This window comes from Haliotis asinina, chromosome 8 (genome assembly GCF_037392515.1).
Source record: "Haliotis asinina isolate JCU_RB_2024 chromosome 8, JCU_Hal_asi_v2, whole genome shotgun sequence".
NCBI lineage: Eukaryota > Metazoa > Mollusca > Gastropoda > Lepetellida > Haliotidae > Haliotis > Haliotis asinina.
The window spans coordinates 22,555,993-22,567,437 of NC_090287.1; the positions used below are offsets into that span (position 1 = coordinate 22,555,993).

General features: G+C 40.5%; 1 protein-coding gene across 1 annotated transcript; it reads right to left on the reverse strand.

The window, feature by feature from the left end:
• Positions 1–467: 467 nt before the first annotated feature.
• On the reverse strand, positions 468–11,207 carry LOC137294712 (uncharacterized). Its single transcript, XM_067825790.1, has 10 exons — positions 11,106–11,207; positions 9,864–10,058; positions 9,509–9,648; positions 8,934–9,072; positions 8,586–8,705; positions 5,614–5,817; positions 4,547–4,681; positions 3,300–3,500; positions 2,616–2,685; positions 468–2,178 (listed from the first exon to the last, which is right to left on the reverse strand). Exons 1-10 carry the CDS (start codon positions 11,182–11,184, stop codon positions 1,383–1,385), a joined length of 2,079 nt encoding a protein of 692 aa, XP_067681891.1. The 5' UTR covers positions 11,185–11,207; the 3' UTR covers positions 468–1,382.
• Positions 11,208–11,445: the final 238 nt, after the last annotated feature.

An 11,445-nucleotide genomic window follows, 5' to 3' on the forward strand; every position in this document is an offset into this window, starting at 1 on the left:
CACGTGGCTACTACAGTAAACTCCGGAGAGTGACTACGGCCATAACAGTATATGTATGCATAATCACCACTTAACATTTGCTAACGTTGTTCTTGAGTTTGGACGCCACAAAAAACTATCATACGCAAGCCAGTTTTTTAAAGTACGCAAGGTATTCTAGAGCTATTGGGTTTTAGGTGAATCTTATGAGTTGTTTGTACTCCTGTATTTGTAAATAACGGAGTAAATGTTATTTTTATTGAGTAAAATACGCAGATACGCGCCTCATCTGGATCTCTATATATGGGGCTAATGTAATATAAACTGTTTCTTTATTTATGCTACACTAAATTAACATAAGTTAACATAAATAGGTCTATGAAAATAACGTTAAGTGGCCCAATGTAACCGGCACGAGTCTGTATGTGGGGATTCGAACCCGGGTCTTCAACAAAAAATGTAGGAAGAAATAATGACATTAATATGTATTTCATGGTGACATCTCTTTTATTTAGCATCCGTGCATAAAATGCATATTTATATAGGAATAAACATTCACTTGATATCTCGTTCATTTTGATACATCAACAAAATACAAAACAGGATGGGTATGAAACATGTGGAACAAACCTAAAGGTGAAACTTTACATCATTTTACACCATAGTCAGTCCCCTTGTAGCTCTGCACACAAATAATATGTTAACACATCAAGGCCCAGTTGACCTGTCATTGGGCACCCCAACTCCTCCGATACCCACACGCGCACGCGCACGCGCACGCGCGCGCACACACAGACACAGAGCCACTCTGTGACAGTACTTACTCGAGCAAAGCAGTAATACACATACATATAAATGTGTGTGCGTCTGTATGTGTGTGTGTGTGAAATTAAATGACGCTGTGAATAAGTGAATACTAAGAGAGTGATATACTAATGGCAAAAATTTATTAACAATATGATAGTGAACAAAATACAAAAGTAAACGTGACATAGGAGTATTATAAGATGGCGGAAGTATTGTTGCTCACACGATACATTTCGGCAATTAATCCATGAGATATTCCTACCGACTGCCACACAAGTTTGATATATATATCAGATTTCAAAGAGTCATCTGCCAGTGTAAGACCAGCTTCTCTCAGTATAGCGCTAGGTCTGGTGGTTAATGACATCACGTAACCAAAACAACTACTAAAATGTATATAAACAAAACATTTTCGACCTTGTTAAAATACGGTCCCAATTTAAAATTGCTAATAAAATAAAGTACTACATACAATGACCATGGGATCATATAGTAGGAACAGAAAGTTTGTTATTGATGGGTAAATGCTGACTCAGCATAAAAATTTAAAAAATCATTATGAAACTAAGGAATTGTGAATAACTGTAATATTACAATTATGCATCGGAAACCCTCTTTGCAAGAGTATAAACAGCGCCGTTGTCCTGTATGTCATGTTGTCGACCAAGACTCTCGTTGTTGTCTCTGAAAAGACACTTCGTGTTGTAGTAGTCATTGTTATCTCCTGGATTGCCTTTAACAGAGTCGGTGTGGTTGTAGGTGTCGTCACGTCTGTCCTCCGTCTGCCTCGTACTGGCAACGTCATAAGCGTTCTTATCAAATCCCTTGTTGGTCCTTCCAATGTGACTGTACGAGTCATCCACTTCTCTTGGAGTCTTTCCCTGCCGCTCGCCATCTCTAAAATGGTCATACATCTCAGCAGTTCCTCCAGGATCGTGTTGTCCGACCACGTCGTTGTCGTCCTGGGATATCCTTGGAGCTCTCGTCACAGCAGAGGGTTCCGAGTTGTTCAGCCCAGTAGACCCAGCCCCTTGGCCCCACGCCTGTGCTGTGTCGTAGTCCCCTTTGTCATGCTCTGGGAGGTTGTTGATCGGTTTCCCATGTGTCACTGGAGCCTGATGTTTTCCAGGCTGTGACAGGACACTGTAATTATTCTCATCCCCATCTGAGTGAAATGTATTGTCGTAGTTTTGAATTCTGGGTCGAACGGCTGCCATGGGGACTGCGGAAGACATTGGCTTGACGTCAGACATATATGCTATTTCGATGTCAGTGTATGCAGCTGTAGTTGTTTGTGCAGGTACCTCCAGATCAGATGTGGTATTTTGTGTGGCTGTGTTGAAGTGCACGGACTGCTCATTGCTTTTCCTCTTAAAACAGAGTTTATTTTGTCTGAAACACACAAAAGATAGCATACTGTACACATGATAATACGACTTGAGCAGTTTTTGGTGCTTGATTAATGCATGTGAGCGTCCATCCAAAGAATAGTAGAATGCTGAATTAAACTGAAATAAATTCAATTGAAGGACTAGCCAGACCATACGGGATGCTGAGATTGTGAGTGAGATTGGTTCTACGAGCAAATATATGGTGTTTTCACTAGCGGGGAAATTTAAAAGATCTTTTTACTGTCTGAAATTTAAAACCATCATCCGTAGTTAGACGGACGTCACATTATGTTTCTAATATCTCCTCCAATGAAACAACAAAAGCTATGACAACAGTTCCGAAGAATATTATAGAACAACATATGCATTATACCTAACAGACACTTTGCGTGGTAAATACATGTATCATAGCAACTGAATGTATTCCACGTATCTCACCTCATCAACAGAAGTATAAGAATGATGACGATGAGTATAAGCACGACGCATCCTAGACCTATGGACACACCTGAAAAATGGAAGAATGGTGCTCAACATTAATGGCGTTTCCTATTATTGCTATTGCACAATGTGGTACGTGTATTTGTAAATTGCTTGATCACTTGTTTTGTTATAGTGAGTGAGTTGCGTTTAAGGCTGCACTGAACAGTATTCCTATCATATCACGGCGTATCCCTGCTTTAAAGCGGAAAGCCCAAATTGATGCAGATCTCCGCCATGTCTAAAGGGACGCAACTCTTTCCACAGCGGCTTGCGGCGTCCATGGCTATTACAGCAATCATATGTAAGTGTGAGCACTTCCTTGGCAACGGATTCGTGAAAGTCAGGGGTAGAATAGACCTGCAGCATCCATTGCTTGCCAGAAAAGGCGACTAACGGGATCGGGTGGTCATGCTCACTGATTTTTTGACACATGTCGTCGGTTCACAATTGTGCAGATTGATGCTCATGCTGTTGATCGCTGGCCCAGCCTCATTATTTACCGAGCGTCGCCATACAGCTGGATCATTGCAGAGTGCAGCGTAAAACTAAACTCTCTCTAGTACAACGGCAATATGAAATGTATCAACTAAAACCACATTTAGCCGACTTCTACCATCATATAAAGGTACTAACACTTACCCGTCTGTGTTCCATTTGAAGCTATGACTGGTTCACTCCTACCTACTTCAGATTTATCGGTAAAGGTAGGAACATTTCCTGTTGGTTGATGTGTTGGTGTTTCAGATGCCGTTGTTGCTGTAGCTGGTGATGGTTGTGGTGTCATGGTTGTTGTAACTGTTGCAGTTGTTGTTGTTGTTGTTGTTGACGTTTTGGGCCTAACTAGATTGATGAGAGATCAGTCACCAATGGTGAAATGATATACTGTCTTTTTGACTAGAAAGTGTCCCTATGAATTGCTACATCTAGCAGTTTAGAAAGGTAGTTGATAAATATTACGAGGCAAGATGTTCATGACTAACCAAACACATTTTCATCTACTATATACTCTCATGCATCACAGAAAAAGTTGCTATCTATCATGATTACAAACATTATTGGTGACAGTTGGCAAGGTTGAAAGATGCATACTGATATTTCGTGATAATTGCCGTGTGCTGATGACGAGTGAGTGAGTTCAGTTTTACGCCGCACTCAACAATATTTCAGCTATATGGCAGTGGTCTGTAAATAATCGATTTCTGAACCAGACAGTCCAGTGATCAACAGCATGACCATCGGTCTGCGCAAATGGGAACCGATAACATGTGTCAACCAAATCAGCAAAAAAGGCCACCCGATCCCGTTAGTCGCCTCCTACGACAAGCATAGTTGCCTTTTATGGCAAGCATAGATTGCTGAAGGCTAATTCTACCCCGGACCTTTACGGGTGTGCAGATGACGAAATGAAGTTGACTGGACAGGCAAAATAGATGAAAACTGTAGTGTGTAATTTCTGTCGTGCTGAGGCGGAAATATGGAGGCCGTTTTATGTCGTGTATAGGTATATAAAACGTGCTGCCAGGGCACTGGGAGTTTGTACATAGACATTGAAACATATAATACAGTGTTGTCCACACAACGACTGTAGTAATTTGCATCAATGGTTTATAAATTAGACATCTTCCAAAAGAGCCCGGTCAGAAGGACAATTACTAAGCTGTACGCAGCAATGAAATACATGTCATTACAAGTATTGCAGAAAGAACACTTTGACAACAATGTTTGAACACTGACGACTTCACTTGATTTTTGCCTGCTGTACGTATTTCTAGCCTAAACTTATGAATGGTTCATTTACCTTTCCTGAATAACTCTTTGTTACTTAAAATGTGCTATACATCGTGTTTGTCATGTGTAGAATATCTTGTTTGATAACGCATACTCACCAACTTCACATATGGACGCGTATTGAACAGAGCATGACTTCCATGACAGTTGTGGTGCGTACCATGTCATAAAAGACATTGCAAGACAGTGGGGTTCTGATGAAGTGCCCTCATCATATGCACTTACTTCATGTCCTAGAAATGGAAACAACAAATCTCAACATAACGTATAGTTCATGACACCAAACTTGCATCTGTGCCCGTTATAACATCGATGACGGATATTTAACTGATGCATGCTTATATCTCAAGATATTAGTATCGTTTACTCTGATACTATGGAACCTTATTATAATAATTAAATGCCTCAGCATCGAGTTCTCGATTTACCAGTCTCTTTTGGAAAACACAGGAATGCAGACTTTTACATCATCAACTTTGCAAAGTGCAGTGTACTGTTCGCGTCTGATACAATATTTCAGACAGAACAGCCTATAAAGGGCTTCTTAGAGATCCTGATAGTTTCATCTCATAATTTGATCATATGGTGACGTAGTATAGCAGAGAAACATATCTGACTTAAATGTATATGCAACTGATTGTCTATTCTTCTAACGAGCGATTGCCAATCCAGTTTAGAATGAGAGTACACACATAGCCTCTCAACTGACATGGCACAAATTACAATTCACTGTTAAGAGAGAAACCAGATTCTTTATCAAATGTTCCGATGATAACCATCGAACACCACCTTGTGCTGTTTGAAATTAATGTTTTACACTGCAGTATTTAGAGGCTCTCTACTACCAAAAATTAATGCATTTCTTCAATTTTCATCTTTCGCCCTTCTGATCATTAATGAGCATTAAACAAAGAATGTAAGGTTGCAAGTAATGTTAACGCCATATTATCTGACTTTGTCATTGTATCTTCCTTTACATGGTCGTTTTCAGCCAGCAGCATCGCTGTGCATGTAGCTGATACAGAGTCTGAGGTTGACATCGTCAGCCATATATAATTTCCCATTGTCCTATATTATTGATAAATTACAGACACGTTTAGATACAACAACACATAACAACTTGAAGAATCTGTAACAACCGATATCTACCAAATGGTATACCCACCCGTGATCCACTTTCTGTTTGACGTGTACACAAGACCGATCCAATACTTAGTATCACGAGACATGACGCCCTTGAGATCCTCCACACTGGAACTGTTAAGTTTCACCAACTTGCACCGATCATTAGCCCCCGCCCATGTCCGTTTCCAACAAGAAACACACACTTTCCCGCGACAGGGGTAGCAAGACCATCCGGTTGCCGTACCTAAAACATCATAATGATGTCACTAGAAAACTACATTAAACTTACTGTGACATCAGCGTAGTGTCAAGGTGAAACGTTTGCTGCAATACGTCCATGAATTTGCACCATGAAATTAATATCCATGAATAAAGTACTCTGGATAATTTCTGCAACTACTGTTAAGAAGGTTGTCCAATAACGCCAGATCATAAATAAGCGAAAGACCTTTTTTCGGTATGCTATGCATCATTTAACAAGTAAGTGAGTGGTTACAATTTTACATCGCATCTGCAATATTAGTCATATAGCCATGAAAATAGGGTAAATGATTTGACATATCTGTCGACAAAGGACAGTAAAACTAACTACTTTATCACAGATATATATTTAAAACTGGTAATGAAATCTAAAATGGTTTAACTACAGACTTGAAACTGGTCTTTCGCAAATAGTAATAATAGCAACTAAGAAACTCGCCGACCCGTTCTGATTCTTAAACACGGTGTGAGGAATCACGCATGATGCACGGAAAGTAACGATATTTTGCGAATGCACAAAATCTATGGAAGGGAGCTAACTCTAAATCTGTTTTTCTTGTGTCATCTGCAAAATCTAGCGATGGCTACGTGGAGAGCGGTTACGATATTTTGCGAATGCTAATCGAAGGAAGGGAGATAACTCTAAATCTGTTTTTCTTGTGTCGTCTGCGAAATCTAGCGATGGCTACGTCGAAAGCGGTCACGCCCAGTGTTGTGTACAGGAAGTGGACCGATTCGGATGCGAAAGGGTTATGGCCTGGGTGCATTTTGGGGACTTTTCCGCTCACGACGAGGATGGCCTCCTTGAGTGTTGACAACAGCGCTGTATCGTCTTTACATGGAGTGGATGAGGCGGTTGATGAAGGCCATTGGAATTTGCGCTCAGACTCGGTGATACGCCTGAGAGAGTTCAGCTGCAGTTGTCGGCCTTTGTGAGACATCATTGAACCGCCTCTGAATCTCGTCCCACGTGTGTTCTATCTTGTTTATGTCCGGACTGAGGGCAAGCCACTGAAAAGTTTGTATGTCGTGTTGACGGAAAAGTCTCTAGTTGCTCTGGCAGTATGGGCACGCGCGTTGTCCTGCTAGAAGACAACGATTCCATGATGACCAAAATGTGGCACGACGAAGGGTCTCATGGCTTGATCAGTGTAGCGGGCAGATGTTAGACCATTTGCTCTACCAGGACCAATATTCCGGAACACCGGTACCATAGGGCCTAGTTTGTGATTGAAAGCAATAGCACCCTACACCATTATGCTCGGAACTCCCCACGAGTCTCTGTCTAAGACACAATCATCTGCAAAACGCTCCCCGTGTCTTCGCCACACTCTCACTCTGCCGTCGGCCGGCAGTTCATGGTGACGCCATGATGTGTGGCTGGAGCACAACGATGTCAAATGTGAGGATCAGACCCCAGTAAGGCCTGCAACGTCTGACGTGTCCCTGCCTCAAACGCCTCCGCACTGTGTCGGCGCTGATCGGTGATTGCTAATGGCTGTCCGTGCAATCTCCGTAGCTCTAGCGAAACGATTTTGCAGGTGATAATAGACAGTCTGTACATTTTGCCTCAACGTTGTCACAGGCGGTATTCCACTGCAAGGACGGTCGACTGTGCTTCCAGTGGCTTGAACCAGTTTTTGCAGGCGGTACTTTGTTCGAACATGAAAAGAAAACTTATTTGCAACATGTCTTGCAGTCTGGCAAGCATCCCTTATAGGGATGACACCTCGGGATACACGTGCATTGTCATTTTACTGAAATACGAGAAAAACATCGTCCCATGACTTTAGTAACTGCGTTTATGTATCACTGTATCAAATACAGAATCTAAACCAAATTTTCTTGAACATTGGTTCATGATTAAATGATGTATTAGTAATATGTTAAATAACATACACATGCAAGAGCTGTACACACTGCAAACAAACAAAACATAAACCTCCCTAATGATGTAGCAAATATAAGACTCGTTTATTGTGTTCAGCAGGAACACATTTTCGCCTATCAATCGCATTTGTTCGCAGTACATATTGTTACGGTTACGACAAAAGGTGAAAGAAATCCCTACAGAACCAGCAAAATATAACACTGACAAATCTAAGATTTTCAATATTTTTGTATTCAGCAAAAACAAAGACAAGACACAAAAGATTCACACGACAGGTTTCATTTACAATACAACTGAGTCAATTCTAAACTATTGGGTCACAAATATAATGTCAACTCACCGAAGTCTTGTTGCGAAAGTGAGAAACAGTTAATGACACAGCGGGTATATAGGTCAAGCGTTGACGGAGATTGGCAGATATGTACTCCAGTTAATCTGTATCCATGTCGACAACACGGCAACTGGCCTTTACATATACAGTCATTGTTGCAAGAACTTTCGAGCACTTACGACAATCGCCACTAACGTAGAATTCTCTAGAACAGTATTAGTCTCCAGGAAGTAAACATTTAATCAAGGGGGAAACTCTACAGCACTCCCTTGAAGTGTGCTGCCAAAATAAGAAAAGTAGTGAACATTTATGATACTAAATGTGACCCATAATAACTATCACTTTAAACACTACAGGTTGTGACCCAATAATATTTAATTACAATTTGCAGAAATTACACTCTAGTAACAATATTAAAACATGAAATAGTTCTATTTTAGATTAAAGGACCCTTTTTCCATACACTGAGATATAGTGTCAGTCATGTTAACTATGTCATGTATGTTAAGAGAAGTTAAACATCACTCACCTTCATAACATGCGTATTTTCTATTTGTACGACAGTTGTTATCGAGTGATATGGTTAAACTGTTGTCATCTTTCACAGCATAACCACATCGTCCAATTTCTGTCGGTATGGATGCTAAGTCTGTGAAGTATTTAAAAGATAATATATTTGTTCCATTCAATAAAAGCGATAAAGAAGTTACCCATAAAATATGTCATGTATTCATGTTTCTTCAAGTTCTGAAAGGCTGCAGACTATTAAATGAAATAGTATTTCTGTTATGCGAAACAGGAGACATAAATACCTAAAACTAATAAAGAAATTAAACATACTATTGAATAAGAATACATTAAAGTCCGAAATACACACGGCGGTTATAGACCGACATTCGGTTGGCGTCTCCGCACACCTCGTCTGGGTTTCCTGGACATGGCTCCCCTCCCTCACAATCCCCGCTGTTGCTACTTGAAACGTCATACTCGTCATCAAGACAAAAGCACCTGTCTCTCTACAAATAATTATGCATTCAACAAGTGAACAGGATGCAAACAACAGTGTGAAATGTCTGAATTGCATCGTTTGTCTTCTAAAACTGTTACGTCATGGTCTCTTTAATTAATATCACGAAAAATTGGTAAATAATATTTCTTTGCATCGAAATAATACAAGACACTAATGTTTACAATGGTATATATGGATATCCGAGTCAAAAATCTTCCAACTCTATTGATGCTAAACAAATGCTACTGATAAAATAAACATTAGTGTAAGGTGTCAGAATGTATTATACCTCAAATGTTTGCTGGATGTTAGCATTACAGTGCTCCAGTACAAAGTCTGAAAATGAAATCTAAAACCAACACTTCCATCAGTACAGTTGTAACCAGTTTTAAAATAACAATAATCAAAAATAACATTAACGTAATCTTTGACATAAGTCTTACACTCAAGCCCAGTGTATGAGTATTCCTCCCACAGTGACGGTGACATGTGTAGACGGAGTTGTTAGGAAAGGTGATGCTAGCTTCCATATCATCAGGTAGGGTACTGGGCCTGGAGTTTCTGTACAAAGGACTGCCATCTTCTACAATATCACAAACAATAATCATTGAAAATACTCTTAGAAAATAAACAAGTATTTTTATGTGGTTTCCCAGAATTCCGTGTTTTTCAATTACAATGAATGACCCCAGTATTCGATTGTCAGGTCATAAAGACAATACCGGAGACCATCTAAGTCGTTGTCTGTGTGATTTATGGCATCAAATCAGAGGGAGATTAACCAGATGTATCAATCACCTGTCCATATCCATGTTGAATACTTCATAGCCCCCAACCAATAGTATGTACTCCGGTTTCGAGTACCGGACTGACGGGAAGGCTGAGGTTCTGTCACTGGAACAAACAGGTCGCCTCCATTGATCTGGCAGTTGGCCCGGGCGTCCCACCAGTTCAGTCGGCTGTTGTTCAGGTAGATGTATTTTTCATGAGTGGCTGTAAAGGAGTTGGAACTATATTTGTTACATAGCTTCTATGATATAAAGACCTTTACAAATACAGCAGGCGTTATTAAAAACCAATATCGATTGAGGGTGATGAAAACATTTCCTCAGTCTTGAAAAGCTCAAGGTAACGTTATTTGCAGGATCCTGACTATGTTATGAGCATGGTCTCGATAAAGATACAAGATGCAACAAAATATGTATGCCAGGCTTTCACAAGATCAAAGGAGAATATGGTACTCGTTAAAGCATAAAATCAGACATCAGTTTGGTCGCATGTGGCACAGGCCCTCGTGTCATTGCGAGGATTAAAGATTTTTGTTTCAAAACATAATTTCTTTTAGATGACTCCCGACTTGAAACGCTTCACAGTACAATATATCTAGATGAGGGGGTTTGCTTTGATCACACACCCTGCATGCGGCCGTATCCACCCTTGCTGTTTGGTTAGATTTGACACTGGACGGCTGAATTTGAGCGCCTCAGGATCTAGATGAGGTTTCTTTCACAGAGAGAGAGAGAGAGAGAGAGAGAGAGAGAGAGAGAGAGAGAGAGAGAGAGAGAGAGAGAGAGAGAGAGAGAGAGAGAGAGAGAGAAGAGAGAGAGAGAGAGGAGAGAGAGAGAGAGAGAGAGAGAGAGAGAGGGGTATTAAGAAATCAGGAAAGTCATTCACAAGCTCCTTTTTTGTGGTTCTTGATGGGTACTTCTTTGGGTGTTTGGGTGCTTCTATAACGCTCTAGCTTTCATCGCTGTTGCTTTGATTCTCGGATATTATGATCACGATGAATTTGCATGAAACGTCACCACACGTTCTAATTGTGGAGCACGTACATCGACAGTTTCCCCGACTACCCTGTAGTATTCTCCAGTGTAGTTTTCAGCAGAATGTGATATTGGGCAGTGAATTTTCAGGTCGGACCCTAATTGACCTTCAACTGTGTTGAGAGATTTCCATTTACGAAACGCGTTTTCACTCCTTGTGTTTATCGCAATAACATATCATAAATATTAGACTAAGATATGGCATACTAATACTTACTGGTATATCCGCAATGCACAGAACAAACTACAAAACACACGATCAACGTCTCTTTCACACAGTGTGTACAGCACGCCATGTTTATACCAACAAGGAAGTTAAATTCACAGGAAGCATGCAGGTAAACAGGGTGTTTATGGAGAGGTTGTGTGTTTACTTAACATAGCCTGCATACACTGTATTGTCAGCCTGGGAAATACAATTGCAGCACACCAGAGATCTAGAAGTATCCATGTTCCGTTTTGTCTGTCACGTGATAAAGATGTTTAACTTTCCTCCTGCAGTATGTTTTCCCTCAATGTATTCTCACTGGGTCCGATTCACCACTGTCAAAATATGC

Coding starts and splice junctions, on each gene's coding strand:
- LOC137294712 (XM_067825790.1), bottom strand. CDS start 11,184: ATGGCGTGCTGTACACACTGTGTGAAAGAGACGTTGATCGTGTGTTTT. Junction 4,682..5,613: donor AAACAGAAAGTGGATCACGG/GTGGGTATACCA, acceptor TTCCATTTCTAG/GACATGAAGTAAGTGCATAT. Junction 2,179..2,615: donor CTTATACTTCTGTTGATGAG/GTGAGATACGTG, acceptor TGTGTGTTTCAG/ACAAAATAAACTCTGTTTTA.